The 22,702-nt window shown below is 34.7% G+C and overlaps 1 protein-coding gene across 1 annotated transcript; it reads right to left on the bottom strand.

Annotated features, from left to right (window-relative positions):
- Positions 1-9,871: 9,871 nt before the first annotated feature.
- LOC105229877 (uncharacterized) lies at positions 9,872-10,835 on the bottom strand. The gene is made up of 2 exons (XM_011210366.2): positions 10,704-10,835; positions 9,872-10,599 (listed from the first exon to the last, which is right to left on the bottom strand). The coding sequence occupies exons 1-2, from the start codon at positions 10,716-10,718 to the stop codon at positions 9,946-9,948; spliced, it is 669 nt and encodes a 222-aa protein (XP_011208668.2). The 5' UTR covers positions 10,719-10,835; the 3' UTR covers positions 9,872-9,945.
- Positions 10,836-22,702: the final 11,867 nt, after the last annotated feature.

Here is a 22,702-nt window from a genome sequence, read left to right as displayed (position 1 = left end):
GGTAATATGAATGTTTTTTTTTTTTTATTAAAAATATGACGGGCAAAAGATTTTCAGGAGTTCTATACAATTAACACATTGTTAACATAAATGCATATCTGGGTAATGACTACGTATATAAGGCGATTGAAGCTAAACTTCCCTGGCGTCATTTTCCAAATAGCTCTAACCGGTTTCGGAACATTAGGTTTAGTAAAATGATAGCCTCACTTGATGAGTGGTAATATTCTTAATTCTCGGTTTTAAAGTCATTACAGATTTGCAGAGCTTACCTAGGCGTTATGATTATTCGCCTTTGCCGTTGCTTTGCCTGGGTGGCTAGGTTTCACATATGGCGCTTAAATATTTCTGAAATACAAAATAATCTTTTAACGTCTTTCGGCTTCAACTCCTATGGTTTTCAACTTCATTGTTTTTGAGTTAATGATTGCCCGGGTAGAACATGTTAAACATAAATTTGCACCAAAATACGATGGTAATAAAGAAGATCTTTTTGCAAAAATGTTTTTTTAGGCACAAAGCTCAAAATATTAGTATGGAAGAAAATTAGCTTCAAATTGATGACATATACTGAAAAAGATGCACAAGGTTAGTAGGCATGATCGGCATATTGAAACAATGGAATAATACCGAGTTACGCCGCTCTTGGCAAACCGCTCGAATACAGTTATGGATCCATTAAATTTTACTTCGCAAATGTAATTATTTATTAGTAATCCGCTTTTTATATCAAAATAAGTAGGATTCGAACACATTTGGTGAAATTTATGAACGATTTAAGACAACTAAAATAACGTCTTTTTTACCTTTTGTCGTTAGATCTTAATCAAGGTGTTTAACTCTCGATTCCGGTATATTGCATCGCTGTGAAGAAAGTATCGGAAAATTTAGTAATAAAACGAAAATTTTTCAATCATCATCCAACTTTATTTTATCGCCTTCAAAGTAACATCCATTTGAAGCGATGCACATGTGCCACAACGCTTCTTCCAATCGTCAAAACATTTTTTATTGGCACTTTCCGGGATGGCCTTCAGCGCTCGCGTCGAATTTGTTTTGATGTCTTCAATTGAGTCGAAGCGTGTTCCCCGAAGTGGATATTTCAGGCTGGAGAATAAGAAAAAGTCACTGGAAGCCATATCAGGTGAATGCGGTGCTTGCTAAATGATATTTGTTGAATGTTTGGCCAAAAATTCATTCACAATGATGGCTTTGTGCGTATGTGTCATTATAAAATTCGACAAACCTTACTGAGGTCGACTGACATAAACAACTGCTGTGTGAAAGCCCAAGCCTTATCACAGATCCGACCCAGAACACTTGAAATCCATCGAGCACCAAACCTTGAATGGATGTCTACAAAACATTAGTAACTTCATCGAAACCACAAACGGTCTGAAAAAGAAGATGAAACGTAATAGCAATAACATAAAGGCGCTAGCGCACCAAAATTACACAGCTAGCGCTAATTGAGCCCAAAATACAACAGAGCTGCATCATGCCTTCCTACTTCTGAACGATGGTTCATAAAGATAGTATATGAATTAAATATAGATGTGTATGAAATGAAATAACCAATTGTATGCCCCTTTTTAATTTCCAGAAAGTTCCAGAAATTTTATAACTGTATTTGTTAGAAATTAGATGTACACTTATTGAGTAACTATAACATTTAAAATTAATTACTTTATTATAATCGTTCGATTTCGCATATAAATTTTCCATTGACTTTATACATGCTCAAATTATAGATGTTTACGCACCAGCGAACCAAACACGTTAAAACCAACCACAGTATAATTGTGGACACTAAAATTAGCATAGGATGACCAATTCAAGTTGGGTAAGAATTGGGGAAACAATTTTGAACTGATGCTAAAGTTACGCGCATAGTATAATTTATTCTGAAAAGAGAGTTTACTGTAGACACAAACTAAAGTCTATTTGAAAAACTCACTTTCTTGAGCGGACACTCGAATGGTATATTTGATGAGCGACGTATCTCTTGGGTAATCATACGAGTGACAAAGAAATCGAAGCGGTTAGCAAACAAATTACAAAAATCAGTTTCCATCTGATGAAACTTGGTAATGATGCCTGAGCGATTTAGCATCAGTTTGTAATTTAGCACCAAATCGGTTATCGGTATTCTCAGTCTGAATTCGAAATTTAATACCAGTTGCTTAGTTATGTCATGCTTAGTCAAATAACAATTAATGCTTTCTATGACAGTGTTGTTATAATTTCTACAAACAACGCGCTTAAATTGCAGCATCAGTTGATGCTGAAAACAGAATTATAAGTAAACAAATTAGAGGATTTTATTATTATGAGAAAAGTGGAGAATCTTACTTTTTTAGCGCAGTTGCTCTCATGCATAGTGGTAAGGTGCACAATAATTGCGCTCACCAAAAGTAATTTATTGCATTTGCCTGTCATTGTGAACCGGTAAAAAGTCAACTGTAGATTAATATAGCGAACCGGCCATAATATGCGCAAAACTAACAGTAAACCATTTAGCCAATGATTTAAGTAAAAATTCTATTTTTGTTCATTAAAAGAATGAATAAATTTTAGTTTTTCCACGAATACTCTAAGCCCCTACATTTATACAAATACTCGTATGTATATTTCGTCTTCTTATCATAACCTTAATTTGTTTATATAATCAATATTTTTTCTCCTTTCTTTAGACCAGTTACGAGTCGACAAGGAAAATAGTTTTGGCGTTTTTTCGCAACGGGAAAATTCGGCTAAATTAAATTGAAATCGATCTAAGTCAAGTTCTTGTTTGGAACACTTGTTTATTCTGCAAGGTATCTCCACAAATTTAATATAAATTCTGGTCTAAAGCCACGCTACAATCTCCGAACATATTGTTCAGATCACTATTGCATATGCCATAGCTATCGTACAAACCGAACGATCAAAGTCAAGCTAAAGATCTCTTTAGAACCATTTAACCATTTCTGCTTTAAAATACAGATGTTATAACTTCGGTGCAGCCGAAATTAATGTGAATAATGATCGCGGAATATCAACCAAGCTTTCGCATAACAAAATGTCAAGATCTTTCTTTGATATCTTTTAAGTGTTAATTCAAATAAACATTTTTAGGATTTTATTAAATTTTTGTCCACAACAGATTCGTCCACAATAACTACGTCTTCGATGTTCATATGACAATCCTGTACAGAGTGCTCATATCTCACGATCCAACTAACTGACGACTGTAAATTCAATATCACATAATTTCCTTTTATAGAAATTATATGAACTTCTCTGCCTGACCACAATATCTGAATTGAGCGTTCGTTTGCAACTTGCTTACCAAAAAGCGTTATATAAAAATTATTATTTAATATTCTTATGAAATTATAAGTAGGATGAATTTTAAATACTCGAATTAATAACACACTTATGGCGGCGAATTATCCTCCATCAATTTTAATTGAGAAATTACTGTCATATTATAGATTCATTTTTCCGGTTATAACTTTATTAATTGGCTATGTGTACAGGGCGTTCAAAAAATGACGCTTTTCTTTTGCGCGATCAATTCGCAATAATTTTTATTTTTTTTGCAAGTTTGTGATCATTTTTATCGATCCTTTTAATGTGTAACGTCCAATATAAGCGAACAACATGAAACAGAGTTGAATGTGCATAGAAGACAGTAGTGCCGCGATTTAGCATCCCCAGCTGCAAAATATTCATCTCAGGAAGAGGAATTGGGAATGGTTTCGTCTGAACTAAATGCAATCTCTGGACCATAATAAACTTCTACTAAGTACCTAGCAATAAAATACGACTTCGAGCCAAATTAGACAACATTGAAATCAGAGTTAAAGATATCGAGCAAGACTTCATAATTGCAGCAGCTCGTAACTCAAAGCCTATTAAATGGGGAATGCGAAATGCCAGCCCGGCTGATAAGCTCGTCATGATCGTACTCAACAGGGGAGCTGCAGCAACATTCAGGAGACCAGGCTGCAAAGTCTACATCAGATATTAAGCTACCGACAGAGGGAACAGCAAATGTAGTAAAGCGCTGAGATATTTCGGAGGATTATATCGGCACAAATCACGAGTATACACCTCTAAAATAGACTGCCTAAATCCAGGCAGAACAGATCACACGGTACCTTGAGAAAATGGAACGTCTTTAAACTTAAGAGCGATATACTAATCTCAGAAATGGAATGTTACGGACCCAAGGCAAGAGAAAAAGAAGCAAAAAGGAAAAGTGGTAAGAGCTCCGATATGAGCTAAACATGCACTCGTGGGGGGCTAAGGTGCAAAGTCGTTATGAAAAAACTGGGTGGAATAATTTTATCTAAATACAATACAGGTCAGAGTTCAGAGATCTGACATGCAGATACATGATACAGTAATCTAACCCGCACTTTCAAAACACTCATTGAATAAAAAGGCTGAATTGGGCGCAGGGAAACATCAATCGTGATTGGAGCAATGTCATGTTCACAGATGATTCAACTTTTGTAATGTATTTGGCTAAGAAAAAGGCAAACTTAAGTATATTCAAAGCAGTGTTAAGTGTTTTGGAGATGTTCAATTCATTTTCCATGAATTTCAATGATGATTTCGGCTCATTTTTGTTGACTTCACGCACAGTTTGGATGGAGTTTCCGATAATCACGGATTTTGATTGGCCCACATGTTGGTCGTCATTTATGCCCTCACGACCACTTTGAAATCGGTGAAACCACTCGTGCAGTCTGCTACGGGATAGGTAATCATCGCCATAAACTTGTTACATCAATTGAAACGTTTCGGTAAAAGTTTTACTAATTTTAAAACCAAATTTAATGTTGGCTCTTTTTTTCGAAGCTCATTTTCGCACTAATAACACAGACATACTGACACTTAAAACGCAATAACTTCACTTCCAATCAATGAAATCTATCGCGCTAGTCGACATATAGATGGCGCCACCAGGGGCACTAGATTCAAAAAGTTCTGTTTACTTTGGAACAACCCTTGTATAGTTGATTATTGCCCACGATCGCGCTACAATATCCGAAAATAACGTTCAGTTCGGACTAATACCTTTAACATATTGCCATGCAAATTGGCCGACCAAAGTGAAAATTTTTATTATCTTTTATTCTATAAAAAAAAGCGCCTGTGAAAGGTATTATAATTTCGGTGCAATCGAAGTCAATGGAAACAGAGCTTTCGCTTACCAAAACTTTCCCGCACTGTTTTTCTAATATCCTATTTTGATGATTTTAGGAGGTTATTTGTCTGAGTCAATCGCAAGTTTAGGTAGTTCGAATAAGTTTATTTATTGAGGTATTCAGCCGTAATAATCTCTTCTTGAAGATCGCTGGCTTTTTCTTCGATATTTATATGAAAAAACCACGAATATTGCTCATTTCTCATGAAGCAATTGACTTACAATTATAAATTCAATACCACATACCAGCTTCTTCATATCCAACATACTAAAACTTCATTTTTAAACTTCGACATTTACGTTGCTTCCCAAAAAATGTTTATCCAATATTTTTTTTTTGGAAATTACGTGTAGAGTGAATTTCAAATATTAATAACGTTCTTACGTACTTAACGCAGCGAATTCTTCACCGTTAGTGTCAATTATGAAATAAGTATATCTATCTATACATTATATTTTTCCGATTATAAATCTGTTAATGGATTACATTTTATAACCGAAACTATGCCCATTGATATACACATATATGTAGTATATGAAGCGGGATCGCCTCTCAAGCAATTATCTTAAAAAAAACAACAAACATTTTAATATTTTTAGACGCATGCATTGCTGACAAGCTTAGCAGTTTGGGATGCCGTGATTTATATTTCTCTCAACGACTACAATTTCATACGTTTAAATGTTCCAAAAGCATCTAAAGCAATGGTGGCAGTTTTTTCGCTACTGAAGTTATAATAAGTCGACCATTTCATATCCGGTAGGAATTGCGGGAATTTTTTCGGGTTGATTGTGAAGTTGCGCATATAATATAAAAAATGCTGCGAAAAAAATAAATTGCTGTCTCTTAAGCAAATGGCGAAATATTAGATCGATTCCATACTCACGCCCTTTAGTGGACAATTCAACGGTATATTTGATTTTTTGAGAATTTCCTGGGTTACCATACGCAAAATAAAGGATTCGGAGCGCTGAGTCAACTTATCGCAAATATCAACTTCCAATATTGGAAAGTTCACTACTCGACCATTTGTTTCGTAGGCAAATTTGAAGCGTAACGTTACATCATGAACCTCCTTGGCCAATATGAGGTCGGTGTTTAGTAATAGTTCTTTCGTTAAGTCGTCTCTTCGCAGCGAGCATTTGAATGTTTGCACGATTTCCTTGCTGTAAGTCCGACATTCGACGTGCTCAAACTGCACGGATAATTTATTCTGCAAAATTACGATTTATTGTCAATATGGAAATTGTGTTTTTAACAAATATTCCGCTTATTACACTTACTCCCTTAACAGCTTCGGTGATATGTACATTCATAAATAGTAAAAGATAAAATTCCACAAAAATAATTAAGTTATGTTGAGTCTGCATTTCAGCTCGTTTGTGCGCGTTCGGCATTAGCTATCAACATACAGGCGAGTAAATACCAATAATCCAACCCACTTTATATGGACTCATAAATAAATTAAATTTTATACTTTTAGATAACAGTCGAAAATGGCATTATTATGTTAATTAAAGTATTTATCTTGCAAACGCTTTAAATATAATTATGCTAACATATTGTAATCAAATATCAGATTGGCAACTGCCGGAATCGGATGGGTTGAGTGCGTTGCTACTACCAGGTGGATGGTGGGTTCCGATCCTAATTGAGAGTAATTAAAAGTTATGGATTCAGCTTTGTGTGTGTAATATCACGAGGATATCTATAGATACAGTATTTGTGAAATAAAATACAATAAATCAATACAATGTAACACCTCCTCTGTGCCATAAGTTTTCCAAAGCCGTAATTAACTTCTTCAGCTATAAGAAAAACGCTGTGAGGCGCTTAGCAACCTAATTTTCCTACGCAGTTTTACAAATTACAAAACTAAGCTAACAGTAACTGCCAAAATGTTATGTCGAACTGAATACTTCATCGTTCATCTAAAATGCTGCTCACTTTTAGGCGCATAAATTGAATATTTGTGCCTTCATCTATGTATGCGTTAAGGTTATTAATTTCGAACTTGATGCCGCCAGCATGATAAGGCGCGAGACACAGCTACTAATCAAATTCCGAGATATGCAAATGGCATTCGACGATCGCCGACAACCGTAACATGTTCACCTGTTGAAATTTAGTATTTGTAACGCCAGTGCCTTGCCGGTCGTAAAAGACGATATTTACATTCTAATTTTGAAATATTTGTCTCAAAGCGCTGTAAACTAAATGAGATATTATTCGATATCAATTCGAAAAATATGTAGCTAATGAAAAACAATTATGTAGAGAACAATTTGGAAATACTTATTGGCTGATTATATCGACTGTAATTGTGAAGAGTGAAAATAATAAATAAATAATATTAATTACGTCAATGATTGAAACTTACTTTGAGATATTTGAAATCGATATATTTTAATTCAATTGCAAATCATCCCATTTCGGTCTCTCTTTGTGATTTGGATATATATACATACATATGTGTATATATATGTATGTATATAAATTCCTGTTTTATAAGGACGTTGAAGCTTTGTTGAATTATATTCGCTTTTACTTATATAAAAATTTTGAGAAACTGATATCGTTATTTGGATATGTTTATATTAATTTAATTTAATTTATTTATATAATATTTAATGTAGACAAAAGTTTTAATTTGAATTTTCTAGACAATTTTCGGAAATCTGAAATTTTCGGTCGTGAGAATATACATACATATGTATGTGTTGAAGAAGGTTTCAAAATTTAAAACTGGGCATTATTAAGCATATATGTATTCTTCCAGGGAAGAAAACAGTTAAGTTATTATTCGGGTGCTTAACGAAAAATTTTCTAAACAACTAGGCTACAGCAGATATGATCTTGACTTGTCGTGAAGTTTTCTCAAAAAATCATTGAATATATAATTTAAGTGTTGATTTAACTGGTCCTCGAGAGAAGTGACTGTGGGAACATAGTTGGAGTACTCATTGATCACAGTCTAGTGGCGGAGCAGAATCGAGATCAGACTGCAGGAAATACCAAGAGCAAGGCACCAAACGAAAAGAGCATCTCTTGTGCTTTTCTCACACATTAGTAAGGTTATGCATTAAGCATGAGGAGGGCTCACAGTATGAAACACTGGAGGAGATGACACCACAGATTCTGTTAGAATTCCCACCAATTGCTGGCATTCTAAAATATGAAGTCGTAAAAGACCAGAACTGGTCAATGCGTGGTTCATTAACATATCAGACTACTCTAACCTAAACTAATTATTCACAATACGTACCCTGTATAAAGGGTATTCCAAAATTCACGCAAGTTTTCAATTTGTCGGCCCTAATGTAGTAAAGAGTTGAAAACCCTAAAAATAAAAAACAAACCGACAGCTGACAGTTTAGCTAGCTTAGCAGAAATGGAGCGTTACACGATGGAACAATGAGTCTTGATTACTGAACAATATTTCAAAAGTAATGCAAACTTGGCGACCGCAGTTCGAAATACATTCATAATTCAGCTTGAGACATAATTAGACCAGACTTGTTTGAAAATGAGGTGTTTTAACACCACTCCTTATGAACCTTTTAACTGAACTCTTGTATCGCAAAAGAACAAAATTGGTCTATACGTGATGGCATTACCCCTAAATTATATGTGAAACACGCAAATACTGAAGTTTTTGGATTTTTTATTCTTATTTATTTAATACAGTATTATGTCCCAAAAACACTGGATTGCTTTTTTATTTAAAATATTAATGAGGATCCGTAGATACCGCTTACACGGTTATAGTTGAGTTTAAATAGTGTGCCAATTGTTCTTCATTTTCACTGTCAAAGTCTACGCCAATTGGAGATTTCAAGTGTAGCTAGGTCCTTCTCCATCTGGTCTTTCCAACAAAGTGTAGGGCTTCCTCTTTCTCAGCTTCCCCCGACGGGTTCTGGGACGAATTGTCGCATAGCTGGAGTGGCGTAGCAGTTGTCTATTAATTTGCTGATCTATGCTAATGCCGTCGTATATATCATACAGATCATCGTTCCATCGACTGCGTTATTCGCCGTTGCTAATGCACAAAGAACTCTTTCGCAGAAACGTTACTCGAAAATTCGTAACGTCGAGTCATCAGATGTTGTCATAGTCCATGCCTCTGCACCATATAGCAGGACGGGAATAATGAGTGACTTATAGAGTTTGATTTTTGTTCGTCGAGAGAGGACTTTACTTCTCAATTGCCTACTCAGTGCGAAGAAGCACCCGTTGGTAAGAGTTATTCTGCGTTGAATTTAAAGGCTGACATTATTGCTGGTGTTGATGCTGGTTCCAATGGAGCCCTGTCGCGAATGCGACTGTTTGTTTGATTTATTTCGTCTTGCCCTCATTCATTATCAGGCCAATTTGCTTCGCTTCTTTGTCCAACCTGGACAAAGCAGAACTAACAGCGTGGTTGTTATGGTCAACGATATCGATGTTTCAACATCATTAGTTTGTATTTGTTGAGTTAAGCCATACTAAGCCCTAACAATCTCGTTGAGGTGTTTCGAATTCATTTCTAAACAAGTAACAACATTTTTTTTATTTCCCACCTAAGTTGTCAAAAAAAACCATTCATATTTTATAAAATTTGTACATTTTTATTAAATCTGTACTTACAGCTGTTGCGATTCTAACAGCAAGTAGTTAACAGAACATAAAAACTAATAAAACAAGTTTGTATATTAAAACTAGTCAACAGTTAATCACGACATTCGCTAGAAATCACTCGTGTAGCTTAGAACCTTCTACCGGGTGGCAAATACGCTTGTGCTTGTGGTGGAATGTAGGTGTTGGCAGGGGCAGCGGGTGCGGGTGCGGCTGCGGCCAATGGAACTGGAGCTGGAGCTGGAGCAGCAACTGAAGCTGCAACTGCTTTGCTGGCGAAGTCCAAAACAGGCGCTGAACCGGCATTGTGATTGCTCGAAGCACCGGGCAATGAGTCGTACTGCGATTGGATAGCTTGCTTGGCATTCTCAGCATCGGCTGGGGTGCGGTATTTGACAAAGTGTACTTCGGGTTTGCTGCCGGTGCTCTGTACCGAGTTCAATTTGTTGGCCAAATCACCGATATCAGCTTGCTTGGTCAACACATAGATGGCAGTGCGTTCTTCGCCAGCCGATTTAGCCAATTGCAAAGCAGCATTCTCGAGTCCGGTATTCTCGGGTCCCTTAACGAAGATGACACGCAAGTTCTTCTTCAATGCATTGCCGATATTGTCAGCGGAGCCAGCATCATTGAACTCATGTTCGGGTGCTGAGTAAGTATAGTATTCCTTATTGAATTCGTTGACTGGCTGAATGGGTTGGGAGAGTTGAGCGGCACCCACTTGTGGCTGGGTATTGGCGGCATATTCGTATTGAGCAGCAGCAACAGCAATCAGACAAAGCACCTGTAAGTGATGGGAGGGAAAGTGTGTTAATATCAAAATTTATAATTTTTTGAAATAATTCTTTAGAATATATATTTTTCGTAGTGTTTTGCTTGACAACTCACCACAATCACACGCATTTTGTTGTTTGTAGAGAAGGTTTTGGCACGGAGCGTTTATTACTGAATGAGTATCGAACTGTTTATGTCCTAACAAAGCCACGCACGCGCTATTTATACTCGATCAGCTACGCATCGTTGCTGAAATATGCCGTCGCCGCCGCCCTACGCACTACACCAACACCACCAACACCGCCAACACATGTTGCGCCTAATTGCAGCTGCTTCCAGAGCAAAACTTGTTCCATCCAATAAACTAATTATGTTCAGCCTATGTTTGTATGTATGTGTGTCACCAACAAAGTTAATGGTGCATATTTTATTTCTTTTTCTTTATAGCAGAGGGTCTATTACAAAATTGCATCTAAAATATTGCCACAATTAAGACCACAGCGACTGTCAACACATTCTCCATGTGGTCAACGTGCTTCTTTATGGCATCGAATTCCAAAACCGCTGCAGGTTAAAACTGGAAATTTTGAGTTGCACTATTAAAATGCATTTTCAAAAATATAAAATATATATTAAAAAAAATTTTAAAATTTATATATTAAAAAATATATGTATTTAAAAAACTGGTACCGCATTTGCATTCAAAGTCGAGCACAGCAACAAACAACTCTTCAGCAACCAAAAATGCATAATTAGTTATATACATATTTATAACCAAAAGCACACATTTACACATTTAAAACAACAAAACACGACAAACTAAATGCAGAGATGCACCGGGTTTTCATGGGCTTTTTCCAATTTTAATAGCTCCCCCATGACATTGCTTCAATGTTGTTGTCATTCACATTTACTTTGCATGTGTGGGTGTGAGCGCGTGCGAGCTGCCATTTGGCCATAGTATTTCTTCTGCACTTTGCTTTCCGCTTCTTCCGCTTTTGCAAACAGTTTCAACCAATAGCGAGTTGGCGCTGCTTTCTCTGCTAATTTAACTATGTTTTTGCAAAATCGCTGTTTTGTAGATCCTAAAACTATGCTTCGATTTTAGTTTTTGCAGTATATGTAATTTGTTTGCAAAATTTTGAACATTTCTTGCATATATTCGATACCATGGCAATGGTTGGGGTTATAGCGTACTCAACGTATTGAAACTCCATACCAATTCCTGTAAGGAGAGCAATTTATTGTATACGTTGAAGTCAGATACTATAGCTTTTCAATAATAATCCCATATTTATCGGCTTGCACTGGGGGTGATGATATCCATTATATGTCTTAATGATGTTTCAATAATGAATTATTCAAATAATATTCACACAGACTTAAGCCTCAGTAAATTCTTTCAACAAAAGTCGTGCTCTGGATCCGAATGGCGGGGTATAATATACACAAAGAGAACATTCGAGGCAGTAGTGTGCACTGTGATGGAAAAAAGAAGAAAGTGGCTTCTCACAATGGAATTAGAGATATGCAATTCACCTACAACCCATCAATTATCCAGTTCACCTACTTCACCTACAACTCCAATTTATTCCAAAAATTCCGAAAATTATTCCGGCTTAACGAGATGGGAATGCTAAGAAGGAAAACTGTAAAAAGACACTCGTGACCAGAAAATTGAAAGAAAAGTAGTTTAATTGGGTTAAAAATAAACTTAACTGTACAGAAAAAAAATAGAAATATGTAATGTTTTCTGATGAGTCGAAATTCAACGTTATTGAACTTTATTGTTATCAAGCAGTTTGTCGCAGACGTGGTGAAGGATTCGCAGAAAATTGCATTAGTTTTACTGTGAAACATACTGGTCGGTGTTTGTAGAAGATCTGGGCACAAAATTCCATGTTTTAGCATACTTATTGCTAGCATAAACTTTTAGAGGCTTAATGTTGAATACTTGGTATCGCATAATTTACCTTCATACCTAACGAATCTGAATTAATTCAGAAAATCTCAATATAACCAGCTAACATTTCATTTTAAACATAAAGTCTTATAATTTTTGTTTAGACTACCCACCCGCCACTAGTTCGATTCACTAAACATTTGCTGGAAAATGAGACCCCTACTACAGACACCAAGTATGATGATTATTAAATGGATTTAGCAGCAATTAAGAGAGAAACAACTACAAATAAAGTTATAAACGAGCTCTTTAGGCCTTAAGTAGATATTTTGTCACTACCTTATGAATCGTTGTCAAGTGGGCTTAGGTTAAAATACATATATGTACATACATTTGTAAATAATACATCATATTTCCATTTATATAATATCATTATGACCATATTTAAATATTACAAATGGTTGGCAAACCCGGCATTTTTTAATTTCTTTCATAACTAATCAAGCGGTGATTAATTGCATTTAATGAACTCAAACTTATTTTTCGATATCTACTCATTTGAATTTCACTTAAGGCAGCGTTGTGTGGAATTCTCAGAATAACACTGCAAATGCTTGCAACTGGTGTAAAACATTTCGCAAACAACAATGAAACACCAATAATCTGATAGTTATAAAAAAAAACTTTAAATTGAAACAATTTATTTAGGTTAAAGATGGATTAGCGCTCGTATCAAGCGGTTTGTATATCATAAATTAATTGCTTAATAAACTACTAATGACACCCATGGTGAGAAATTGTGAAAAAGCCTTAGCATGCTGAGTGCAGTAGCCACCGAAACTCAAATATGGGTATATCATGACTAATGATCGGTGGCAGATGCGAAAGACTGGAGTGTGAGACTCATCAGCTGTTAGAAGAAAATTTCAGCGGAGTGCTTTGAAATCTATATAGAATCTGAATACATGTAATTAAAGGGATCTAAAAAGATTTAATTTACATTAATATGAATGACAAGCAGTTTAAGATAAAATCGGCATTAATCAAGTAAACAAAAACTCGGCCCAAATCCGTCAATGCTTTACACCTTTGTGTATACTTAGCTAACTTAGAGTCATTATTAATTACGCTAATTATCATAAGCTGTTAAAATTGCTTATTTTCCGCTGCAACTTAGACAATTAACTACACTCAATGAGCGCCAGGTATTATGTCACTTAAAACAAGAAACCATTTCTACTTCGGTTGCACCGAAGATGGAATACCCTTCACAGATAAAAAAAAATGCCATAAAAGAAATAACATGATTTTGATCAGTCGGTTTGTATGGCTAAAATATATTTTTTATTGTTAATTAATCGTTAAATTATATATACTTTTAAACTGAAAAAACCTTTCGCAAAATCAAAAAATTATTGCAAAACAATACTCAGTCTTCTGGGCTCTGAAGCCATGATGTTCAAAATGTCTTCGCTTAAAATACTCTCTATAGACATTAAAAAGAGCAAGGCTGTTTAATCTGTCTTCTCTAGTCGCACTCCGCTAGTACGCATTCAGCCTGCGAAGAGACGAAAACGATTTTTCACTGGAAGCAGCAGATACCGATAGATGTTCAGCGATCATAAGATAAGAACAACGATCCAACTATAGTACAAACAAAGTACAGTTCGAATCAAAAAGAGAATGCGTTAATTACCTTAATCAGTTGAGGGAAGACTTTGCATCAGTTGACTATCAGCGCTGGCATGTAAGCTAATTCGTTCGACAAGTGGTAGAAATGTAATGCGAGACTCGATGTTTGACAAAGGTGCCCACCAGTGGCACATATACAGCTTGTTTCGATTCTCCTTAGCGTTCCGACGGATTCCGAATATGAGCACGAAGTTTAACGAAGTGGCGAATCAACCGACCGGTCGACTCATTTCGTTGCCCTGATCATTTACATAATATGTACTATACTCGTAATTATATTGTATGTGTACATTTCACAGGGTATCCGATGTTTCCTTCTGGCTGTTACAAACTTCGTGATAAATTTAATATACTTTGTTCAGGGTATAAAAATTAAATAATAGCGTATCTATTTCATGGTAAAAACCAACATACATATGTACATTAGTATATATGTGTATATGCGATGTCATTATAAAATTAATTTTACATCACACAACTATTTTTACGACTATAATAAACAAAGCAAATTTTACGCTACCAAACTACACACTGAAAGCGACAAACAAAGAGTCTCCCAAATAATGGCGAACAAAATCAAAAGGAGATCGAAACACAAAAGATGAGACAAAGGCATTAAAAAACCTGACATATACATACATATGAAACTATGGCTTCGTAAGGGAAGTAGCTGAAGATGACCAAACTGAAAGACGATAAGTTGGAAAGCAAAACATAAATATTGCTCGATTACCTAGGGATTAATGGTACTGAAAACAGAACTCTCGGTAAAACTTATCCTACGAAGTCTGTGATCGAAAGTCATTTAATTTTGGTACAAAATATTATCATTACAAACATATTCATTATTATTATACATATGTCAGATTCTTAAAAAATCAGGAAAGAGATGCTTGATAAAGAAAAGTCGCCACCTAACCGTTTTTCTCTTAAGTTCCTTTTGCTTACACTCAAAACACAAATATCTAAATTCAAGGAAAAAGACTCACAGTCCCGACTGAAACTCTCTGAGGTTATCAGTCTCGCTATTATATGCGCAACTAAGTTCTCGCTGCTTTTTCAATGAAAGTTCAATTTTATATTAAGAAAATGGCCACAAATTAATTATTCGAAGTATTGGTCAGAGTTAGTCACAACTTTTTCCTATCTTTCTGGCAAAGCTCGGTACCGTAAAACTGTTTATCTTGTGATGATATTCATGAATCAAGCCATTTTCGATATAATCTTTTGAAAAAACTTCTTCCGAGATAGACAATGTATCATCAAATGAAACAAGTAACAATCGGATAGTATAATATTTGAGAAATATGGCAAATGGAGTTCGATTTCCAATTAAAACGTTTCCAAGTTGGTTTTAACAGACCCTGTAATGTAAGGCCGTGAGCTGTAATGCAACAGAATCCCTTCATGCTCCTCCTGGTATTGAGACCGTTTTTTGTGCAGTGTTCATCCTTCCCAGCTTTAAAATGGCTTGGCGGATGACTTTCAATACTGAAGCAACGTCTTCTTGTATTTAACTCGTCTCATAAGTTTTGAATCTAACTAGACTTATAAAACAGTTTCTGTGTAGCTGGATGTGGAAATCGTTTTTATTTTAAAATGGTTCCTTATCGGAATGGTATTTACGTGATCGGTATCCTTTTATTTTCCATTAACGTATATCTAGTATGTATGTTGAGGTCACACATTCAAGTCGCGTCCGTTCGCGTTTGTTTTACTTCTTTTTAATCACCTATGTTGTGTATTCGTAATTTAGCGATTTTATACATTCCTCAAAAGCAATAAAAATTTTTATGCTCATTTTGTTATGAAAACTTTTATTATTATTTTTTATTATCTAAGTCCTTCTTTTTTTATTTCTTCTCAAGCTTTTCACAATTCAGTCACGCTGTGTTTACGATCTAGATAAATTTTTTACATTTCCGTTTTGTTATAAATTGCTCTCATTTATTATTGATAAATGCAAATTCATGCGTTTAATTTAAGAATTCTTATCGAAGCCATGATTTTACAATCGATATTAATAATTAACCAATGCGATAGTATCTTGAATTTTTTATGCTTTTGTTTTAATAGCAGATCTTGATTCGGCATGCCATTCGATTTTTTCTTCAAGGATTCTTATGCTTACAGGTTTTTGAAGCAGTTATATAAATATGAATGGTTTTTAAAGCGCTGATTTCTAAAAAATAATTATATATTTTTAAACCTCAAGCTATAATATTTTTTAGGGAAACATAATTCTTAGTTTTATAGTTCAAAATATTTCTTCAAATCCCCCATAACTTAAACATTATTTTCCTGAGTAACTTTTAGTATCTTTTGACCAACTCTACCTAATCCAAAAAAAATTAATGAATTCTTAATCCTTTATGAAATTAAGTTTGGGCTTTACTTATCGTATATTGTTATTGAAGCACAAGTTGAGTGAAAAAATAGCAAGATTTCTGTCTTGCATTAGCTGATTGTACGATTCAAGATCAATGAAAAGTAAAAATAATAAATAAATTCTGTGCAGTAATCAGAAATGGAAAATAATCCAAATATAAGCTAACGGTTAGATTATTATGTAACTGTGACAATAACTTAAAATTCTTTGAAGAAAAATTATATCAAAGTCCTTAGCATGTTTTGGAGTATGTTTGAAGGTTATTAAAGAGATATGTATGAAAAGTTTGGATATTTCAACCGACAGTACTATTTTATTGATTAAAAATGTAAGAAGAAAAGCTTTGGATTTTCTAGAGATGCGATCTTATACAGAATTCTAAGCGACTAATGTCTAAATGTATAATTTCTAATAGAACCTCTCTTTAAATCATATAAGTATACACCCGCTCTTTGGTATTTTTTTTTACCAGAACCAACCACGGCGAGCTCTGGTGAGAATGTCTTGCTATAAATTCACTCAGCTACAAGTCAGTATATGCAGTACAATAACTGTTATAGTACATACAAACATATGTACTCACATACTTGTATATATTGATTATTTTGTATGCTCATCTCCCCTTCTTGTCTATGCTTAATGCGACTAAACTCACTTTCTATGCGCTGCACTCTGTTATCTTTTAATTCCGTGACGTAGCAGTCATTAATAGCTGGTGCCAGTATGACGCTTAACTCGCTAAGCGGCATTTAACTCGTTGTTATTAAGTTTTGGTTATAACCCATTATCATTTACATATTAAATATACATATACATGTAAGTCTATAATTGCTGTGGCATGGCCTAGTTATTTTCCAAGACCTTGACCTATTAACTAATGACAACAAATTTGAATGAAATATTTGTTGACAATTCGAAGTTTGGAAATTAATGTTAAGTTTCATTTGTTGAGCGTAAGTAATTAATAATGAAACCAAATCTGTTGGGCCGAAGCCGGAGTCTGCAGCGTTAGATAATTTCAGTTAACAAAAGCTCAAAGTAAAGTGGGGAAATTGAAGAAGTGGAATTATAGTTGAATATCGAAACTATTTGGAATATAATGCTTCAGATATATGTGCTCTAAGATAACTAAAAAGATTTCTTTGAAGGAAATGATTAGCTTTCTAATGAGCCTGAATCTCAGACAGTCATTTTCGAAACATTTTTAGATATCTATAACTGAAATCCTACCAGAACTATGCTTGGAATTCAAAGTAGTTTAGGGCTCTTATTTAGCACCTAAGCTTAAAGATGAAGCTGCCGAGATTCAAAATTAAAATATTTATGCTCTGGAATCTCATACAATATATGAACATCTAACAGAGTGAAGGATATTCATAAGTTAAGACAAGTTAGCGAATTTTTTTCTGTAACAATGTAAAATTATATATCAAAACCTTTTAATATATCATAACGGTATTAAACTATTATTTCTAAAAAGAAATATTTTATTTATATCAAATAAATAAAAACAGAAAAAATAAATAAATAAGTAAAACTGGTGACTATGCCTGAGTGGGTCAATATACTCATTTCCATTTGTTATAGATAATTATAATCCGCCTCTAAATAAGCAATTCACAACGCTAATTTACACATTCTTACTAAACGCCAGTCTAACTAATCATAAGCACAGTTTTGTTTCGTTTCATGCTTAACATTTGTTATTTATAGGTGTCTGGTATCACTTGCTAATTAACATCTTTAGTAGATTTATCATATGCTGGATTGGGTTTTTTCGTCGGCTTCTCAACGTTTGTCAACATTCTTGAAAAATTTGCTTTATAATTTATGACAAGACCCATAACTAAAACGATAATAATCTTGAATTTATGTGATGGTTAAGCTTCTAGGCAGCCAGGCTGCGCTGTAGAGTTCATGACTCAGGCGCTGGTTTGCATAATGCGCTCGAAATTTGAATTGCTTTGATCTCCGATGAGAGACAAATAAAAAGGTCACTTATAATTGGACACTAGCCTAATTAGAAGTTTTAGAAATTGAAAAACAAAAAGTCATGCAGACAATGTGGTATTGAAAAAAAACGCCAATTTCAGACAGTCTAAATTTGCCAATTTATATAAATGTGTAAAAAAACGGTTTTTGTTTTTGTTAATAAATAACTTAAAAAAAAGATTTGCATAAACGCGCATAATTAAACAACCAAGCCAAGCCAAAATTAATGAAAGTGAGCAGAGTTTTAAAAAATTTAACGTACATTAGGGTGTTGCTTGAATTATGAAAGAAAATGATACACTCGTACGACATACTCGGTTTTCCAATAAGAGTGATATGATTTCTTTTCAAAGAAAACACACTAATTGTTAAGGAAATTCAATTTTTTTTTATTTAATGTGATAATCAATACAAATAATTTCTGAATATAACAGCATTCAAATGGCCTCCACGACTTCTTTGAATTTTCAAGTACTTTTTCCGCTAAATACAGTTGATGGTATGAATAGCATATTCAATATTGACTTCTAAACTGGACTCTATTAGGTTTATTGCTTAAGATCAACGACTTCGTATAACCCCACAAGAAGTAGTATAATGGTGTTAAATCACAACTTCTTGGAGGCCATTCAGTGCCACAATTTCTTGAAATAATCACATCCCCAAACTTTTCTCGCAATAAGTCGGGTTTTGCACATGCTCTTCAAGCGTTATTGTTATCAAGTTGTTCCAAAGCAAAATCAGCCAATACACGACTTTTCCGGTGGTCTAATGTATTCAGTTCCTGAGTGAGAACAATTTTATATGGATTCTAGTCCAAATCCTTTCTAAAAATTCAGTAGGTTGTGGTTTAAGGCAGTCCCAATTCTTGAAATCGTGTTGGAATCGGCAAATAGAAGTCTTGGACACACTTGCTGAATCGGCAGCAATATTTTCATCACTTCGAGCTGTTCGTGTCTAACCAAAATTACATATGGTTGCCTATTGAAATATCAGGACCATAAACACTATTCACGTTCTCAACTACCACTTGCGTTCTCCCCTTTATCCTTATCTGCTTTGATGCATTTTCGAGCATTACCGAGTCAAGCGATCACAAAAACGTCTGAGAATTTTTGTAGCACGTATCATTTGTGGTAATCTTTACTTTAATTAAATAGCTAAAATATGATTCCTTATTAATTTTAGTAAATTATATTTTTATTTTATATTGTTATTTCCGACTGTCGTGACATTGATTACATACAAAGCAGTGTCAGGGAATGAGGGAGAAAAATGTTAGTTTGGTTTTCGAAGGACTGCCCTAATGCATCCAGGTATGTATGTATCTAGTAGTTCGGGTAGTATGTTATGTCAAATACTGCAAATATGTTGAACAAACTAACTGATATACGAATATTTATAATATAATTAAATACAATATATAATTAAAGGCACTGCAGGTGGTGTATGAAGAAAATTCAACAAAATTGAAAAATACTCAATTAGTAGTAACAAAAAATATAAATTTTAATAAAAGTTTTATATTTACTTCAGAACTTCAAACAAATTGCTTCTGTTGCTCATTCACATACACTTGAAAATGTTCTCCGTAATTTTGAATTTGATCCGAAGTGGGATTATATGTGATCGAAAGGAAAGATTATAAATTCTAAATTCTTGATATACATATCAATTCATAAAAACATATTTCGTTCCCTTCAAGGTATTTCTCCTCCGATAAAACGCATCTTAGTCAACGCTTTTTACAGTTCTTGAAACAGTCGGAATAGTCTTTTTCATGTATAACCTTCAAGCACATCTTCTATTCGGTTTTTATCTCCTCATGTCATGTGAAAACGGCGTCCCTACATGGCTCTTTTGAGGTTGTGTAATAGCCAGAATCCAACGAACACGATGATTGTGGAATGATACGTGTCACAAAAGTTGCGAAGAACCAATGCAGTATGACATGGGTGATGAAGGAACTATAGCATGAAATGTTCGCCCATAATTTCAACCGTTTCAAAGGAATAACTTGACAATATTTCTTTGTAGACTGTTTGGCCCTTACTCTTTGATCAGTATAGTAACAATAAATTCTTTCTTTTTTGAATATGAGATAATTTAGGCAGGTAGAGGTCCTCTTTGTGATAAAATAAAGAGTGTCTTCAAATTGTAATAAAACTCGTTTTTACTGACATGCAAGTAGAGGGGCTACATCTGTAAGAGATTAGAATATATATTTAAAGACTTTTTTAATTTTTTTTATCCTAATAGTTTTCATTGGATTGGGTTGAAGGCAATTTTCTTTGAAGCGAAATTAAAATCTTTTCGTCATCAAATTAAATTTAATTAATTACATACATTAAAAAACCAAATTTTATACGAGATTATCGCAAGTAATTTATCTACCATATATATCTATCGTAGATCACAATCTGTTTGGTTTGATGATAAATAAAGGAAAATAAATAAATAAATTTATTTGCAAAAAGAGTCTTCTATACACACTGTACCTTGTAAACAACCAAAATACCAACACCTACAACAGACAACACTAAAATTGCAGACGACACTCACGAGCGGCGCTAGCATTTTCGGAAAGCCACAAACACATTTGTATGCAAATAAACGAATATATAAATTGTCTACACACACACATGCAGACATGTCCCTAACGAAGGAGAAGAAAATGTTATCGGCAATTAACGTTATTTTGTTTTGATTGTGACAGCTGGCATTTAAGACAACTGTAGCTTTAAATAACATATTCCTAATAGAGATCAATGTTGCAACAACAGCAACACTATGCGATGCGGCAATGAAACCGGAATATTCACATTTGAATAATTCACAAGCAAAATTGGCCTAACGCGAGGAATTCCGTAACAAAAACAAAGCAATATCACCTATGAAATACACAAATAGAGGCAAAAATGTTACAACAACAAAACAAAAAGTAAAATCACTTTATCACAACAATAACAATCGCCGAAAAGACGGCAAGCAGCCGAGAAATTGGATGCTGACGTTAATCGGGAAGCCCAGTTAAGGATTGCCAACATGATTTTTATTTTTATTAAATAAATAAATGTTAATTAAATATAAGTAATTAAATTTGCTACAACATTTACGACTACGCAGAAGTAGGGGTATAAAAATCACAGCGCATAACGGCTTTACTGTTGAATGTCTTCTTCTCTATTCGAAATACAACGAAGTTCTAGAGAAGAGGCGCAGTGAGCCTTTGACGGATGAATCGCAGCTGAAAGAAAGTTTGGAAGAGGAAGATCATCAGAGCGGGAATACTGACCTTGCGCTTGCTGACAGTCCGTTCAAGTTAACAGGGTTTGTCCGGAGTGTAAAAGGACGGCGTCGATTTAAACATTTTTATTGAACCAATTGTTACAAATTTTTACAAACTTTCAAAATAGGCTCTTTTTGCGTCGATCCTGCGCCATTCCCAAGCACTGAAGAGCATTCTGTGGAATAGCGCTGCGAGCCGAGGTGCATGCTCCTAGAATCACCTCTGCCATCTCAAAATACTTGCCTTTCATCGGCCTTTTCAGGCAAGGAAACAAACAAAAACCGGGGAGCCACATCAAGAAAGGCGGTATGAGCCGGGGCATTATCGTGGTGCAACTTGTCTTGTTGGACCCGATTGTCCCTTCCTTTAAGTGTCTTGAGGACTTCCACATAAACTTGGAGTTGGCGGTTTGTCCAGAAGGAACTCGTTCGTTAGCTAGGAATGCCCTCTACCGAATACAATCGGTGCACGCATACTCCGAAGTCACGGCTGAAGAAAATCAGTCCAATTACTTTCCGGACAAACCATTTAGTAAAGGAGTAACATCAAGTTACTTCATGTTACTATTCGTTGACCGCGTTCATTCTAGCTCTGGATCTGTGAGCCTGTTTCTGACTCAGTGGAACGTAAAGGGTTCATTGAATTATTTGCTTGGACTGCAGTTTTAACTGAACTTTTGGTACATACTAGTATATTGTGAGTTGAAAGATTTTGATGGACGCAAGTTTTCAAAGCTGCACAGGTAAATATGAGTTGAAAACATCTAGACGAATTCGCTTCCACTACCCAGCTTTCGCTAAACTAAACTAAAGGTTAAAACATTTAGGTTAGTATCTTATCTATTACCT

This window comes from Bactrocera dorsalis, chromosome 2 (genome assembly GCF_023373825.1).
Source record: "Bactrocera dorsalis isolate Fly_Bdor chromosome 2, ASM2337382v1, whole genome shotgun sequence".
Classification (NCBI taxonomy): Eukaryota; Metazoa; Arthropoda; class Insecta; order Diptera; family Tephritidae; genus Bactrocera; species Bactrocera dorsalis.
The sequence above is the reverse complement of the archived record's forward strand: the minus strand, read 5'-3'. Positions and strand labels throughout refer to the sequence as shown.